Raw genomic sequence first — 18,215 nt, forward strand, 5'->3', positions numbered from 1 at the left:
AACTATTTCCTGTGAGTTTTATATTTTTTCACCGATCTGAAGAAAACAAAAACAAATCTTTCGTTTCATTATTTATCATCAACAGTTTAATTACACTCAGACAAAGTAATAATGTGTTACAGCAGGCTATTTACATTTGTACGTAATAAAATTGCAAAAAGTTGATCAATGAGATAATTACATCATTATAATCACTGTATTTGGTATTGATTTATATTTTTGATTAACTAGACAAAAATCCCATTTAAATCCTTTACGTATGAATATAGTTTGTTTTAAAATCAAAATACGTCTGGCAGTTTTACACAAATAATTTAGAACATTACTTTGTACTAAATTATTTAAACTCCCGTCAGGTTATAAAACAGAGTACGAGATGACGCATGGATCCTGTCTTTACATCAGATGATCTCACCTTGAACCTGAGAGGTGATAAGTGTACATCTCACTCCTCTCGCGCTGTGGCGACGCCCTCAAACAGGGCCGAGGTGTGCTGACCCAGCGGGTTGTAGAGGAAGTCTTCGATCTCTCCTCCGCCGTTGCCGCTTTTCTGGAAGTGGATTTCCAGCATATCCTGCAGGACCTCCTGCTCCATGACGTCGGGTATTCCCGTCAGCAGTACCGTCCGAGGACAAACCGCCATCTTGGTCTGGAAGGGAAAAAAAAAAATACTATTACAACTCCAGCATGTTCTTAAGAAAGTGACAACAGAACATCATGGAGAGCTTCTCCTCTCCCAACGCTCACCTCTAAGTTTGTAATCTTTCCGTTGAGAAAAGGAGTCACCCTGACTCTGTGCTTCTTCTTTTGGAGCTCCACCTCATGGTGCTCTTTATCTGTCAAATCTCTGGCAACTGATGGTAGAAAGAGTTTCATCAGCTGGGATTCAGACTAAAACAGACACTCCATCCAGCCGCAGTGGAAAAAGTAGTTCTCCAGTTGCATACCCTACAAATGATGCATTAAATACCAATAGTATTTCAAAATACATGTGGATTCATATTTTACGATCAGCTGTAGTCTCCAATTGTTCTGAATAATTACCTCCAAAGTGAATTCCCCACAAATAACATTCTCCATCACAAACACACATAAGAACAGAAGCTTGCTCACTGTCTTTCTCCACAAAGGTGATGACCACATGCTCAGAGTCAGGCAGCAGTTCACATTTGTCCACCTCCCCGCCTCCGTTTCTTTTCTTGGAGAAGTGGATCTCCAGCTTGGACAGCAGCATGTCAGTATCCATCTTGGGCAGGTTGGAGATCAATATGTGCTGAGGACTCACCTCAGAGTCAATCTGCAGGACAGACAGACGGGCACTTAATACTGATACTGATCACACTCAAGGGGGAGGAGAAGAGGGTATCTGTTGTACCTCCACCAGCCTGGGCAGCATCAGCTGAACTGGCCGGGCCTCCACAGTGATCCTGCAGTCTGATCCCAGAGCCACCCGGTGCTTCTGAATGTCCAGGATGTTATCGGCCACTGATGACAGGAGGAATACGGGAGAAATATCAGCTACTACCAGTCCAGCATGACAGAACATGACGGTATTCCCCATTCAGAGAGATATTTTCCTGTCAGAAGCCCCACACAAATGAATCGTTTTTGTAAGAATCCCACAGATCTCACTCTGGAAAATCTTACAAACAAACACACAGATTCTTCCTCCAACGAATGCAGATGAATGAAAAACAGCTTCCTGACAAACTCACCTATTTTCTCATCAAATCGAATCAGTGCCGTGCCGCCCTCCATCGGGTAAACTACACGAGGCTTCATTTCAAATGTGTCGGCTTTGCTTCCTGTCGAGCCCCTGAAGACCACCGGCCTCTCAGGTACAGCAGTGAACACCTGAAATCCAAAAGGGACGGGTTGACACAGGGTCGTGGGACAGACCGGCTGCAGGCGGCGGCGTGTTAAAGTGGGACAAACGTACGTCAGCCTGCTGTTGCAGATGGTCGTTTTTGGCCTCTTCATTCTTCAGAGCTTCCTCAATGCTCAGGATCTCCTTCATCAACCCGCTCTCCTCCTGCTTCATCGAGATCACCCGAGACTGCAGGACAGAAACACTTCAGCTACAACAAAGTGGAAAGCAACCTCCAATCAATGGTACACATATTTAAAAGGAACGTTTGTTAAGCAAAGCCCTTTATTGTATTTTTATTGTACGTTTTCTGATGTTTATATTTGTATTCACTGCTTTTATATAATGCATTTCTTCTTTTCATTTTTCATTGGTAATCATGTTTTAACGGTTCTTAAACCGCTCTTTAATAACATTGGATTAAAGTAATTAAAGTATTAATACACTGAAGAATATTCAACTTTTCACTGGTAAACCTTTCAGGTACATGCGTTTTTGCTTATTTGTCAATTGTTTGTGATATTTTAATAGTTCTGGTTATTCGACTCTTGAATAATAAACACTTGGCAGTTTATAGAGCGACATTTTAGGAAATTGCTTATTTGCTTTTTGACCGAGAGTAAGATAAGAAGATTGATATCTCGCTCATCTCTGGGCTGCTTTTGTATTTTTCTCAGTTGGTTGAAACTGTCAGATGTGACTCACTCCTGGTTTCACCTTTATCAGTGTCACATGTTTTTAACTTTAACAGCTGACGGGAAACACCTGGGACGGGGCCAAAAGTTCAACCCACAGAGCTGCACCAGCTTGATTCTATTATATGTTGTTTAAATCCCACAGTTACGTCACCTGAACTGATTCAAGACACCTTAAAGCTACAGTCGGTAACTTTAATACAAATAACTTTTATTCATATTGGCTCAAACTGTCAGTGTACATGACGCAGATAATCTGTGAGAAACAAACAGGTTCCTCTGCCTGATTTTAATGCTCCTTATGGCATTTGTAAGATTCCGAAACACCCAAATAAAAATAAACCAATCAGAGCCGAGCAGTCTCGAACGCAGCTGTCAATCACGACTTGTGAAGCTTGTGAACTTCAATCAAACTGTCAAACTAGGAAGCGAAGAAGAAACTGTCAGTTTGAAAGCTAAACAGCAACTTAAATATGTTTGCGAGAACATTTGAGGTGAGAATCAGGCAATGCAGTAACGAAATACTGATTCATATTTGATCAGCTCTGCCTCGTTAGACAGTTTGATCGGAGCTTCACCAGCTTCACCAGCTTCACCAGCTTCACCAGCAGTGATCGACAGCAGCTTTACAGACTCCTCGGCTCTGATTGGCTGCTTTTCTTTTGATAGAATAGTGCAAGTACCATCAGGAGCACTAAAGGGAGGCAGAGGCACCTGATGTATGATGTACTACTGTCAGGATACAGTGACAGTTTGAGCAAATACGACAAAAGGTTATTGTTTATCAAAGTTCCGACTGTAGCTTAGAAAATCCTCTCGTTGAAAATTCCTAAAACTACATTTATTCCTCTCAGAGGAACGTCCTCCATACCTTTTCCTTCTCAATCTGCGCTTCGTATGAGCGCTGGTTCTCTTTCAGATCCCGGATCAGTTTGTCGGAGCGCTGCTTGCAATTCTGAGTCATGTCTCGCTGGTCGTCTCTGCTGGTGGCCAACTCCTGCTGCTCCTGGATCAGCTGTTCGTGTCTTTTCTGTGGACACACAAGCTGCGTTCACTAACATCTCGTCTTTGTTTCTTGTTCAATAACTTTACAATTATTGGGCGTTGACTTTCAGCATGTTTCACATGTACAGTGTCACTTCGACATCATTTAAATGCAATCACACAGATTATATTCATACTACGTCCCCAAAACCATATTACATTGTGTACATACATTACCATGTATAAAATAATTTGGGATTTTTATGTCAAGAGTGCCTTTTGCTTTGACAATAAACTTGTGTAGAATATAATATGGCATTTAGATATTTTTTTATCCGTGTGAGTTACATCTCGTATACATCAAAATTCATCAATATTTTATTTAAATGTCACAGATATTTCTTTTCTAAATCTGTACATTCTGTTTTCATATACAAGTTGAACTATGTAAGTATAATCTGTTTAATATTGGAACACTAAACTACTCGGATGAGCTTCAGTGCACCTTGCAGTTGGTGATTGAAGCCTTGATGTGCTGCAAGCTGTCCTTGGACGGCTTCTGGTCGTCCATCACCAAAGAGAAATCCTGAAACACAAAGAAATAAAACAGATATATAAACATAAATGTTAATGATCCAACAAGACCCAGAGTGTATAATGCAGAGAAGTAGACATGTTAGTAATAATCTTACACGTGAAAGTAGTATTATAGTACAGTTTGGATGTACTTGTACGTTACATGAGTATTTTAATTTGATTCCATTTTATACTTTTCATGACCCAGCAGTATAAAAAGTCATTTAAATGTACTCCACCTTCATGAGCTGCATCAATATGTGTTCAATAAAATATACTTTGTGAAATTGGGCCAATCGGCACAATGAGTACTTTCACTTTTAAGTATATTTTCAAGCGAATCCTTTTGTACTTTCACTTGTAACAAAGTATTTCTACACTGTAGTACCTCTAACGCTTTTATCGTATTATTTCTGAGCAATAACTTCTTCCACCTCTGATTGCAACAATATGATAAAACATAAAGTATGTAACAGGAAGATTACAGATACATGTGGTAAATGATCTGGTGTAATACGTTTCTTTAACAACAAGGAAGAACAACAACATGAAGACTTGAAGAAACAAAATGACGTCTCACCTCATCTGAAGACATTGTGAAAGTAAACTGGAATAAATCAAAACATGTTAGTTGTTGTATGCTGTCAGTCAAAGTCCGTGTAATAAATGTACTTAACACGTGCGTCAATAAGGAAAAAAAGACTGTCAAACTGTAAACTAACAAAGATATATTTTAGGCCTTACTTCCAGATCAACAAACCGGCTCACACCTCTTAAAACAGTCTTGAAATACGTCAGAACAACTTTAGATACGTCACGAACAACGAGACTTGTAGAATCTGAAGACTTTCATGTTATCGTTGTTTTAATGTGTTGGACTAAACGTGGCTTTGTTTTTAGTTCTTCATTAAAAAGCTGTAGAACTCACCTCCAGTCGACGGTCTGTGCTGTGAAGTCACTGTTCACTCTTTCGGTTTCTTTTTCCCAGCCGCCCTGAACGTCTCTCGTTCCGCCATCAGGGGGCGCTGCAGCCCTGTGGTGCATTCAGGTGCTTTTGGTTACATTTAAAAAAGCACATGAGAGGACTGGGAGTGGATTTTACTTTTGATTATCACAACTAATAATTACTTTATTATTATTGTAATATTTAATGACCAGTCTGTGCGAGCATCCTCAGTTAGCACGCTTTATTGTAATTATTGTTAGACATATTCTGCCGCTGTACTCGCGCATGCTCACACCGTCCACAGAAACACTTGAGTCACAGATCACTGCGCAGCGTTAACTAGTCCCCATTATTTATCAGACTATTAGACAGAAAACATATCAGCTGTAGTGACAAGTTACATTCAAAGCCTCTGGTGTAAGAAGTACTCTGATCTTTTAAATAAAGTAATAGTGGCAATACCAGAAATATTCTGCTACAAGTAAAAGTCCTGCGTTCAAAATCTAAGTACAGAAGTATTTGCATCACAAAATACGTGTGTATATAAGTACAAAAAGTAAACACTATGCACAATGGCCCTTTTCAGAACTATATTACCGGATTATAAGTATTGATGCATTAATGTGTTCATCACTAATGTTGCAAATGGTAACGGTTGGGCTCATTTTAACATCTTCATAAACTGTTGGGTCCCCTAATCTAATATTTTATTTATTAGTTGATTTATATTAATAGTATGAATCTTCAAAGAAACAAGTTATTGAATAAAAGTGTAACAGAAAATGGAAATACTTGTACCTCAAAATGACCAGTTAGTTGTTCTTCGTTACATTCCACTGCTGTAAAAGTACACAAGCTCATAAAACAGCAGTGGGAAAAGTACTCTGATCCTTTGCTTAAGTAAAAGTACCACAGTAAAAACATTTACAAGTACAAATTCTGAATCTCAAGTAGATATTAGAAATGTACTTCAAATATCAAATTAAAAGTACTCTTTATGCAAATAAGACCTGCACAAGTGTTTTATTATAGATTGTATAATTAGTGAACTGTCGGCAGAATTTTACTCTTAAAGTTGATCTGATCTAGACTTCAATTGAGTACAACTATTTCTTTTTTAATAAATGTAGGTTTGTAAAAAAAATCTAAAAGTATAAATCTACTTAAGTTTTCACATGAAAGATGGAGTAAATGCACAATACGAGTACACCAGTGAAGTACCTCTAAAATGAACTTACATTTATGTACTTAGTTACTTTCAACCACCGCTCCTAAAATGTTCACATCTCTCAAATGTACATGAAGTAAAACTACTACTAGTTTTAAGAAACCAAACCGGCGTTTTAAACAAAGTACATTCTTTACTTATTTGACTTTTGAATGCTCGACAAATTAAATGTAAGAAAGTAAATCACCCGCGTGTTTACCTAGAACGTACAGGGACTACAAAGCGTTTAATTTAATGTAGAATTCATACATTGATACGGATACCGACTTGGTGCGCATCTTCAAATATAGCACTTAAATATTGTACCTGACTTACAACATAGTAGCTACATTATAATGTATATGACATAACCTCAATACCCAACTACTAAGTAGGTGTAGAGCGAGACATGAAGGTTCGTCTTGAGGTAGAAATCTATTTGTTCCAGTTCAATAAAATAAATACTTTGATACATTCTGAGAAAGAAAAGGTTGAACTCTCACCATCGTGTGATCACAAGAGTTTGACTTTAGTGTCAATATATTCAACAACTTAAGTTATTTTAGGTTGTGTGTGTTACAGCTTCTGACAGCATTGAGTATTTCAAAAATACTTTTTAAAGGATCGTATGAACCGGATCAATAATCCTCCAGACTGAGGCAGAGACGGTAAAACTAAGACAGAAAATGTCAACAAAGAGCCAACAGTCAACATCCATTTTTAAACATTTATTTGTGAAACCGAGTGAAGTTAGAATCTGAGCTTCTGGAAGAACCACTTGTTTTTGCCCGTCTTGTACCTGAAAACAGAACAAACACAAGTTCAGTACATTCACTCTGATGAACATCACAGGACTGAGAGGAGAAACTCCTGATATGCGATCAGTTCATCGAATACGAACAACTATCTTAACTAATATCTCAAATTATGGATCACAATGCAGCAACTGGGAAGCTTTGTTTACCGTCAGGATTATTACACTAAAACAAACATTAATATTATGCACACATGACAGTTGATTGACGGGTGTTTCTCGCCCACAAAAGGAAGCACAAGGTGCATCACATCACTAACAGCACGCGACTGAGACAACATCTGTCTGAACTCTGGATCTCATAGTTAAGAGACACCATTGTGCCATTATTAGTCTGAATGTCCCAACATGTGGGTCTGAAGCACACTGAAGTTGAGAATCCATCGTCACACCGACTCACCTCTCCTCAAACTTGACCTTGGCCTCCCGCCTGGCTTTGCGCTTGAGGGCCGGGTCCCTGAAGACGTCCTTGTTGACGACAGTTTTGTCCAGAGGAATATCAACAGAGTATCTGAAGGAAACGAGCACATCGAGGAAAGACGGTTATTTAAACCCTCCACTGGTCACAGCTCAGAGTCTCACTGGTTGCTGTGAGATAAACTGGTAATCAGATTATAAACCTGCTCATCAAATCTGAGTTTTACAGTCCACATCTAATATATAGACTTAAACTTGAAGTTATACAGCTTATTAAAATGGAACATTTTAGGCACAACACTCTTTAAACATGGAAAAATGTTCAAATCGAAACACTTTTTCATGTAAACGAGCTCTGATCTAAAAGGTTAAGTATCATTATTTGTTACAGTCACATTGCTCCAGAACGGCATCCTGTGACGGCAAATGTGATTTAAATGTTATTTACTTCAAAACACATCTAATATCGTATTTCCAATCTCATTCACACAAACTACCAATAGCTTGACAATTCAAATATGACAATAAAGCTGAACAGATTCCTGCATCTGAGCTTAAACAAAACTTCTTTTAAAAAGGAAAAAAAAAATCAAGCAAATATCTGTCAATGTTTGGAATGTCTCCATGTTTTTACTCTTTATGTTTGTTTGTCTTCACACTAATTAAAATACTGAGGAAGCCAGTAATGCTGAGGGGACGAGGTTAGATGTGTATGTGATCAAAGAAAAAACAGAAAGACTAGAATGAATATAGAAAAACAAGCTCAGCAATAAGACGTTTCCTAACAAAATGCACCTTGGTAGTTGTAGTTAAATTATCTTGACACTTTACGCTGGGTTCTAACCCCAACCTGCCCTAAATGTGCCTTTTTAAATCAATGCATGTTATATAATCTAACACAGCGACTCATCTCATACACTTTTTACTTCACAAGGATTGTCTCGTGTCCGTTATCTTAAGCGTTGAAGTGCATCACCTAATCCGCAGGACATATTTTGTTTCATCAACCTTCCACCACATCGTACTTTTGGAGAATAAACACTTAAGTTTGCTGCCACACATCAGTAAAACAAGGAAGACAGACAATATAATACTCAATCACAGGAAATGAGTGCAGACAACAGACACCGACCTGGTGGGCATCAGGTGGTTGTAGTTGAACACCTTGACGAAGGCCTTGATCTTGGACCTCTTGGCGATCTTCTTCTTGCCCATGGTTGTGGTCACCTTGCGGGGATAGCGGTCGATGCCTGCGACCAGAGCGTGGCTGTAAGGACGGTCGGTTGTGCCATCGTCAATATTCTAAACAGAGACAACAAAAAAGGGACTGTGGGTTAAGGCAGACACAAACCATACACAACTTTGAATCAATCCTACAATGTTGTATACTTGACATTTTAATGTGGAAAATAATGCGTGCATGTCTGCTAAGTATCTACATGTTTAGGGAAATCTGTTGTGTTTTTTGCAGACTCATTAAACACCACATCACACCCACATAGACATGTTTTTACCTTGACGATGACAGCTTTGCGCCCGGCGTAGCGTCCAGCTAGGACCATCACCACCTTCCCAGGCTTCATGAACTTGCCCATTTCTGCAACAAATTAAAACAATGTCAAACCTCTGTGTCACCACGAATAACTCAACACCTCACAAGCAACATTACTGGTGTCAAGACCAAATAAAACGCTGAAACTTGAGGGGAACACGTTTAAACGTCCCCTGCTCGGTGCTGCTGCTTTGGTTAGCAAGCTAAGCTAGCATTAGCATCCAGCTAGGGAAGGGCTAGCATAACGTTTCTAAAGCTTAAAACATTTTATTTCACTCTTACACACGCTATGAATACGACATTTAAGTTGTGTTGGAACTACATGGCGCCCTACACAGTCTTAACACACATAATCATCCCCCTTTAACAAGGCGGTTCAGTTGGAAACTGCCATGTTGGAAAATGAGCGCTACGGAGACGAAGCGCTGCGATATAAACAATCATTTTTCTCCCTTTGTCAATCAAAAATACACGAAACTAACAGACTCGTCTTGGCTAAAGGAGTCGTTGTCGTAAGTGTGGTGCGATAAAAACGGTTAAAATGCTCAGATTTGGAGTGATGGTTGAAGATTGTTGGAAGGGAAATTTCACTCACTGATGCTGTTCTACGGCCACCGCTAGCAGGAAAGGAAGCCGAGAAGGTTTTAGTGACCTTTGACACCACCGATCGACACACGTCACTTCCGGACAATTTTCTGCTCGAAAATAGTCCGTTTTTTGTTTATTTATTTATTTAACGTAGACAAATTCATCACACATCGCGTGGATGCTATAATGTAACATTTTACAAATAAGAAAAAGTTAAATTTAGTGTATTTAATGCTGTGATTGAAGATAGAATAGAAGGTAAAATGACTTCACAACAAGTAAAAGTACTGTACAAAAAACATTAGCGTCATAATATACTCAAAGTACCAAAAGTAAAAGTACTCATCATGCAGAATGGCCCAGTCTATGAGAATAACATATATTATATTATTGTAATATAATTATTGATGCATTAATGTGTTCATCACTTTAATGTTGAAGCTATCCGCTTGATCCTCCGAGGCTCAATTTATTTGATGATTATATTTTGTATTATTAATCTGAATCTGCGGAGGTTATCGAATATACTGTATGTAGTGGAGTAAAAGTGCTATTGTAATATTTCCCTCTGAAATGCAGTAGAGTAGAAGTGTAAATTAGCAGAAAAAAGTACTTGAGTAATAGTAGTTAATTACTTCCTTCTAAAAGTACTGGAGTCATAGCTTCAAAATACACTTAAATTATCAAAAGTAAAAAGTACTCATTATGCAGAATGACCTTTCAGTGTGATATTATAATATTGTGTTATTAATACAGAGACAGCGTTCTATGTTGTAGCTGGTTAAAGTAAAGCTAATTTTAACTACTTTATATACTGTTGGGTAGTTTAATCTATAACGAATTATATTTCATAAACTGGTCATATAGTTTGTCTGTTAAACATTGAACTTTAAAGTATAAAGTGACTATAATGTAACTGTAAAATATATATAGTGGAGAAACAAACAAATGTGAAGTTAAAAAAGACACAATAAACATGTTTTATACACAACAACAGGCGGCCGAATGGGGGAGAAATATTTCACTCATTAAAAACAATTTACAAATATTATTATCAATGCACTTTATTATTTTATTTCATGTATTCAAAGCGATGAATAGGTATTTGTCATGCAAGGAATACAATAGATGTCTCGTTCAGGATGTTCTGTCAGCCTTGTTCTGCGTGAAATGTGTTCAAATAAAGTTAGGATGGAAAAAGTGCCATTTCAACAAAGAAATATCAATAATGTGTCAAGTTTTAATTCTTGATTTCTATAAAGCTGAAAGAATAAAGACTCACAGCAGCACAGCGGTTCATTTACTAAGTTTAATTTGTTTACAGCTGTAGCTATGCATTGATAAAAATAAAGAAAATAAACACAATTCATATCTCCCAATATATTATTTGTGATTAAATAAATTGAAATGATTCAGTGTGTTTCTAGCTACTTTAACTAAGTGTTCTGATATGTTCAACCTACTTCAGAGGTGAGTTAAAACATGCTAAGCCATAAATAAATAAATAAATAAATGCCTCCTTACATAAATCCCAATAAAACAGCTCTACAACAAAAATAGGAATGTAGGAAGTTAAATATGGCAGCATATCTACGACACCGAAACAGAAGCGTTTACACAGCAACATAAAATAAATGATGAAAATGTGTCTCCAGGTGCACGCAGGTCACAAAGTGCACAGGTTTCTATGTCGGGAAGTACAGACGCAGTGATCCTCTTTTATCAAAGGTTTGATACACACATCAGTGTGTGTGTTAGTCCCATAAACAGCAGTTCAACATACAGCAGATATAAACTAAACCTCAGTTTAATAGCATCTATGGTTTGAACATTCAGTATTTAAGGATAGAAATCGTGCAACTCTTCCGTCTCCGGAAGATAAAAAAAAGAAAAAAGTTCTCTGAAAAACAGGAAACAAAACAAAACCTTTTATATCCTACAATCGTGTTACATCGTTCTTATCATACCACATCACTGCCATCTAATTCTGATCCTAAATAAACCTGGAATAGGAGAGAAGCAGCAGTTCAAACAGGGTCTAACACCTGAAACACAACGTGCAAGAGGTGATGACAGCTTCACAGGTTTCAAAATGGAGTCTGCAGACAATGTTACACAACGCTTTAACTTCACATCCGAAGAGTGCGTCAAGAGAGCAACCGATCTGCTCCACGTGATTCACCACCAAACGAACAAACGCCACAACAGAAGAGTCACTGCACTTTTCACTGTGAACGACAGTTTGCTGTTTAGAAACCTCGGTATCGAGTTTCGGCTAATTACTTTTTCTTCCTGGATTGTCTCAGTGGCGACCGCATTACAGTACTGATTACTGTACACATCCTACCTCTCTCTTAGCTGCATAGGTTAGGACGCCGTCACGTACACAGGGCGATGATACGGTGTGATGAGCACAGGTCGCAAAGGTCAGGAAGGCTTCTCTAAACGTGAGGAAATCTCAATCTCCATCTAAGGCATGTTTACAGTACGAGTAGCATCATCATTTTGGCATCATAAACAGAAGGTCACACGACATAATCATCCATGCATGTACAGAAGACATCACACACTTCACTTAAGATGGGTCGCTACTTAAATAACCTTTAAAAGGTTACATACTTGAAGCACAAAGTCATGTTTTTGCGGGTAAAATACTTGATTTCTGAGGCTGATGTTTTCGTTAGTTTTCATGGATGTGTCGCCTCCTCAGAAAGCATCTTTAATGTTCTTCAGCTGCCGGACAGCCAGGTCCACTGGGAGGTTGAATTTGAGGTGGCTGATGCGGCCCAGGATGCGCAGGGCTCCTTCGAAGCCGGTCTGGGCCATGTAGCTCCAGGACTGGTAGTGCGGGTGTACGAGGGTCCCGGACTTACACAGCAGGTTGAGCCACGACACCAGCCGCTGCTCATTCAGAGCCATGCACACCAGCGCTTTGAACTCTGTGTCCGGTCCTCGCTTGTAGCGTCCGTGCTCATTCAGCACAGTGTGGACGGCCCACAGCAGAGACTGTTTAGGGGTGACGGTCACCGGGCCGCCCGCCACGGGGAGGCTGAAGGACTGAGAAAGCTGGCGGGCCGGAGTCTCCACGAAGGCTTTCCCGTTTTTGGAGTGGTAGTATTTGACAAAGAGCTCCCATGGGTGCATGGTCTGTGGGGTCGGTCTGTAAGGCAGCAGGCAGGAGATTGGCGCCAGCACCAGACTCATGGTCTGGGAGGGCGAGAAGAGGCCGTGAGACAACAAGTCCTTCAGAGCGATCGCCAGCTCCTTCCTCACCGACGACGTCAGCTCGTCGCGGGGTCCCAGCGCCGCGTTGCTGGTGTAGTTGACGACGTGTTCGAGGGACGGCTGTCTGCACGAGCCCAGCACTCGCACCTTGTCGACAGCCGCCTCCAGGCGCTGCAGCAGGGGCCCGTAGTTCTGCAGGGTCGACTCCTGAGGCCACACGTTCTGAGGAAGGTGGCCGGGGGCGCAGCCGAACTGGCTCGCAGCGAAGATCTGCAGCACGGCCAGGGCCTTCTGGATCAGCTGCAGGCCGGTCTCTCGCATCTTCTGGGCCTGCTCTGGGTCCACTGCACAGAGAGGAGGAGAACCACAGGAACTTATACTGGACAGCAACACTGGTTGTTCGGAGCACCACATCCAGTAAAAGTTTATAAAGAGTTTACCAATACATCTTTAAAAAAAAACATCTAGGTCCTCAGTCTGAAGCCGGGCACATTCAGCCAGATCTTAAACCCAAATCTACTGGCTTTATTACTGCTAACACTAAATAGTATCTGCTGTACGAGTTTGATACGAACTGACCTTTCTTCTTCAGTCCTGGAGTTCTGGCATTGGTCCCCGCTGCTTGTGGCTGCTGGCTGAGTCCACCATCTGATAGGAGAGGGTTCCCTACTTCATCTTTTAGGAGAGAAAAGCAAAATTCATTCAATAAACTGTGAAATGAAAACAAACGAGCAGACACTGCAGTGAAACGGAGGATTCGTATCCACTTGAATGACGGTTTTTACTGTGTATGAGACCACGTACCCTGGATGAAGTTGATGAACATCTCCAGGTCTCTGATCTGGGTCTTGAGCTGATCCACCAGCTGCTCTTTGACCCTGGCTGGGTTCACTATCTGAGCGATGGCAGCGTCCACTCTCTGTCGCAGCTCCTCGGGCGACAAGTTGCCGATGTCCTCGTTCAGGTTCACGTCCAGCTTTTCGATCAACTCGTCAATGATGACCTGAAGAATGTAAGAAGGTTAGAGAATGGACGTAGTGTTGTATTTGAAGTGGTAGATTTCTAATGTGTTGGTGGGAAGCTTCAAAACAGTTTGCATTTACTAACTCAGTCATATTTAGACACAATAGCAGCCCGGCAGCATTGGTCCACACTGAAATATCTCAACAACTGTCTGATGGATTGCCAGAAATTTCGTAGAAACATTTATGATCCCCAGAGGATGAATCCTACTGACTTAGGTGATCCTCTGACATGTCCTCTAGCGCCACCGTGAGGTTGACATTCTTGTCTTTCTAGTGAGATATCTTGACAACTATTGGATGAATTACTGTGAAATGTGGTTCACACATTCATGGTCTCCTGAGGATGCATTGATGTTCATCAGGTCAAAAATGTATTTGCCTAATGGCTGGTTTCAATAAATAAATAAATAAATAAAAATATAAATAAATATAAATAAATAAAACTGCTGTACTTTGTGTTTGTTGCCAATGAGCAGATGTTAGTAAGCTAACATGCTAATCTAATCCAGTCAGGAAGATATTTCATTTCATTTTTCACTTCTTTAAAAGGAAAGGAGTAATAATACACTTAAAGGTTTTGGGTGGGCCAAATGTATTATGGACAGACTTTTCAAATAGATTCTCTATATGAGAAACACTCAAGCCTAAAGCGTTTTAAGAAAAGACTTGTTACACCTGATCTGAAACAGGTAAACACCACATTGTGTGCTCAATATAACAGACTGGAAAGTCGTGATAATTTAACACAAGCTTGCACATCTGTTGGGCCTCTCATTATGCAAGTATGAGGATTAAAGGCTGATCAGACGAGCTGTAGCAGATCTGAACCCATCAACATGTGACGGGGACTGAACCCGGTGGCGAGTGATGGTTCATCTTCCACAACCCCACCTTCTGTCTCTCCATGATGACGGACTGCGGCAGAGCGTCGTAGCTGCCCTCCTGGTAGGCGAAGCGCTCCAGATCATCCAGCTGTGTCTTCAGTTGGAAAATGAGATCCTTCTGTTTCTCCCTCTGAGCCTCCAGGCGCTCCCTCTTGTCCCTCTCACTCTGACAGGAGAAACACACACACACACACACACACACACACAATGATTTTAATGTCTACAGACAGAGAGCGTGAACAGCGTGTACTAGATCTTGACCAATGTGGGAGCTTTGCTTCTGATACCAATATTTAAGATTCTAAACGCTCTTTGCAATACATTTGTAATTAAATTCACTTAAAATGTTTAACAGCTTTTTAAGTGAGACTTAAGTGTGTATTAACGTTTGATAGATCTTTTTCGTACTTGTGTCACAACACTTACACACAAATACACGAGACAACAGGCCTCATACTCACCAGATCTCCCTTCAAGGAAAGCATGCGACGAAGGAGAAATTACATAAAAACACCTTTAGTTTGGGGGTTATGATGAGAAATAACTCCAAATTAATTATTACGTGAGGCCGAGACTTTACTTCAGTTAAGACTGAATGCAAAGAAGCTGGGAGGAAACAACAGCAGGGACCAAAAGCGGCTCGGTTCAACACGGTTGTGTACACAGAGGCCTTTATTAAACGGATAGTGATCTGCTGGAAGCATTCTCATTGAGCTGGCAGCGCCGTGAGTCAACACAAAAGCAACATTTTTCCAACAGAGATAAGAGTTCAATGGGAACGCAGCAGCCTCGAGCGTGACGGAACAAGCAAATCAGTTTTAATCATAAACCTCACAGCCACTGAGGAGAAGCATGAGTGTCAAACATCTCTGTAAGCATCTACACAACCTGCATTTAACCTTTCAATATTTATGAATCTGACAATTATCTTTTTTATTATTTAATACAGGCAAAATAACGCATAAAAAACATGACAATCTGACAATTATTTTCTCAAATCATTGATTATTGAAAATGTAAAAAAAATACATTTTGTCAAACTAATTTACTTAAACCCCAAAATGTAACTGTCACATAGGGAAAAGAAAAGCACCAAATCATCTAAGACAGGGGTCTTCAATGTTTTTCAGGCCAAGGACCCCCAAACTGATAGAGAGATGGAGCAGGGACCCCCGACTATATATATTGTATAAAATTGTGTTTTATATTAAAATGGGCCTAGTACCATGTATAAACATACCTCTTTATTGTGCATTCAATACTAAGCTATTCTAATAATACACAGGTTCATATATCCATGTTTTTATTTTAAACATGTGAAGGTACAGCGAGTAGGGAGGCCGTGCCACTGCCATTTATAAACACACCTTGTCAGCTGATACCAATGCCAACATCAACATTGTCTGTCAATTGCATGATAATCATGCATACAAGCTATTCAAACTGATGTTTTCATTTTAAACATAAATCTGGAAACTAAAATAAGTGATGGCCTATTGGCCACTGCCATGCATAAAGATACCTGTTATCTTGCATACAATACTGAACTATTAAAATAATGGACAGATTCATCTTTAGAGAAAAACTTTTTTTTTAAATTTTTTTTTTTTTAATTGTCTAATCAACCAAATATTTCGCGGACCCCCTGTTGAAGACCTCTGATCTAAGATAAGAGGCTGGAATACGGGAATATTGTGCACGTTTGTCTCAAAAATAACTCGATAATCAAAACAGTGGTTGACTAATCAATTGATTACCTTTTCTTTTCAGCACACACATACACTTTACAGCATCTTGGCAAAGACTCAGACACCTGTAAACACTGCACTACAGTCCTAAATCTATACTATTATCATATATAACTCATATAATAAGGACCATTAAAATAGGAGTATATACAAGGGTATTCTATTATTTCAATGACATGTTGTGACACCTGTCATCTTGTCCTGACATGCACTCAGAGAGAGTGTAAACATCATGGTGGTCGTAGTTTGTCCTCACCGAGTTCTCCAGCTGTTTGGCATCCAGAGCTCTGCAGCCCACCACGTGCGGGCAGCCCCTGAAGGCGAACTCCTCCAGCTCGGCCAGCATCCTCTCCTTCTCATCGGTCTGCGCGTGAACTACCTGCTTCAGTCGGAACTGCACCTGGGCGAAGTGAGAGGTGAGCGCGAGGAGAGAGGAGTTCAGCAGGTGCTGCTCCTCTTCCAGCTTCTCCAGCCTGGTGGCCATTTCCTCATCCGTGGCCGCCGAGGACAAGCCTCTCTGCTTCGGCTGGCCAGGGCTCCCGCTGCCGCTCTCATCCTCCGGGCTGGCCACGGCCCCGACCGGTGCCCATCGCTCCCCTGCGCTGGCAAAGGCAGCCTCGCTGTCTGAGGCTGACAGCTCCTCCGTGGACATTTTGAAAAAAGACGGGGCGGAGGTTTGAAAGTCCAGCTGTTTAAACTACGTTTCCGGTTTGTCAACTGTCTTTATCTTAGATGATTTGTTTTCTGGCGTTGCGCAGACAACAACAAGGATCACCGCCGGAGAAACAGGTGTAACGCCATCTTGGGAAGGATGATTCATACGTCAAAACGGAGACACGTAAAACGTGCGGGAAAACACCGGAAGTCTAGTCTAAAACGTTTGTCTTCAAAATAAAAGTGTCCATATTAACGTAACAGAAATTCTTTATTAATTTATCGCACTGTCAGATCATTTTAAAGAAATACATTTTTAAGAATAGCATTTATATTATGTTTCATTGTCTTAGTGTCTGTATTGTTTATTTGTAAATGTGTGATGAAGTATATCTATTAACTTGTGAACACTTTGTAACATTTGTTTTGAAAATTGCAATATCAATAAAATATATTACTTATTGTTATAATTATTATGAAAAATGCTCAATTATAAGTAAAATACTGCATTAAATGTTACTGAATCAAAAGTAATCTGTTATATTCCACTAGTATGTAACATACTGTATATTCATTTTGATATTTTTAATAAATTTAAAAATTGAATTTTTGTATGAAAAGTAGATGTGAATACTTACATACCCATATTACCTATATTTATATTATATAAAGTAGGCCTACACATATCATGGCTGCTGAAGCTTGATTTCTTTGGCACAAATATTTACACAATTCATTTGTAGAGTTGAATGTATTATACTGTATAGATTTTATATTTGATATCCCTAAATTATTCAATATCTTATTTTCTTTATTTAATTCCCCACATCCAAGCCGGTTCATTGTTTATTTCCCCTGTAGAAAACAACACAGTATTTACGGTTTGGATAGTTTTTATATTCTATATTTAACAAAAAGAAAACATATTTCCTTTATTTTAGGCTTTTATTTTGAATTGTAATCGGAAATCTGTATTGTTACTCCTTCAGAGCGTCACACTGCTCACAAAGAGGAGGTCTGATAATCCCAAATA

General features: G+C 39.7%; 3 protein-coding genes across 3 annotated transcripts; all 3 read right to left on the reverse strand.

Annotated features, from left to right (window-relative positions):
• Positions 1-58: 58 nt before the first annotated feature.
• ifi35 (interferon-induced protein 35) lies at positions 59-5,171 on the reverse strand. The gene is made up of 10 exons (XM_076086551.1): positions 5,051-5,171; positions 4,703-4,729; positions 4,052-4,132; positions 3,434-3,592; positions 1,940-2,056; positions 1,716-1,854; positions 1,376-1,485; positions 1,114-1,297; positions 748-854; positions 59-649 (listed from the first exon to the last, which is right to left on the reverse strand). The coding sequence occupies exons 2-10, from the start codon at positions 4,715-4,717 to the stop codon at positions 446-448; spliced, it is 1,116 nt and encodes a 371-aa protein (XP_075942666.1). The 5' UTR covers positions 4,718-4,729; positions 5,051-5,171; the 3' UTR covers positions 59-445.
• Positions 5,172-6,990: 1,819 nt separating this feature from the next.
• On the reverse strand, positions 6,991-9,724 carry rpl27 (ribosomal protein L27). Its single transcript, XM_076086553.1, has 5 exons — positions 9,654-9,724; positions 9,021-9,103; positions 8,639-8,808; positions 7,490-7,600; positions 6,991-7,074 (listed from the first exon to the last, which is right to left on the reverse strand). Exons 2-5 carry the CDS (start codon positions 9,099-9,101, stop codon positions 7,026-7,028), a joined length of 411 nt encoding a protein of 136 aa, XP_075942668.1. The 5' UTR covers positions 9,102-9,103; positions 9,654-9,724; the 3' UTR covers positions 6,991-7,025.
• Positions 9,725-10,694: 970 nt separating this feature from the next.
• On the reverse strand, positions 10,695-17,366 carry rundc1 (RUN domain containing 1). The gene is made up of 5 exons (XM_076086548.1): positions 16,785-17,366; positions 14,788-14,946; positions 13,676-13,874; positions 13,451-13,546; positions 10,695-13,215 (listed from the first exon to the last, which is right to left on the reverse strand). Exons 1-5 carry the CDS (start codon positions 17,178-17,180, stop codon positions 12,353-12,355), a joined length of 1,713 nt encoding a protein of 570 aa, XP_075942663.1. The 5' UTR covers positions 17,181-17,366; the 3' UTR covers positions 10,695-12,352.
• Between the last annotated feature and the right edge of the window lie 849 nt (positions 17,367-18,215).

This window comes from Anarhichas minor, unplaced genomic scaffold (genome assembly GCF_050575085.1).
Source record: "Anarhichas minor isolate MPS153535 unplaced genomic scaffold, ASM5057508v1 ptg000007l, whole genome shotgun sequence".
In the NCBI taxonomy this organism is placed as follows: domain Eukaryota; kingdom Metazoa; phylum Chordata; class Actinopteri; order Perciformes; family Anarhichadidae; genus Anarhichas; species Anarhichas minor.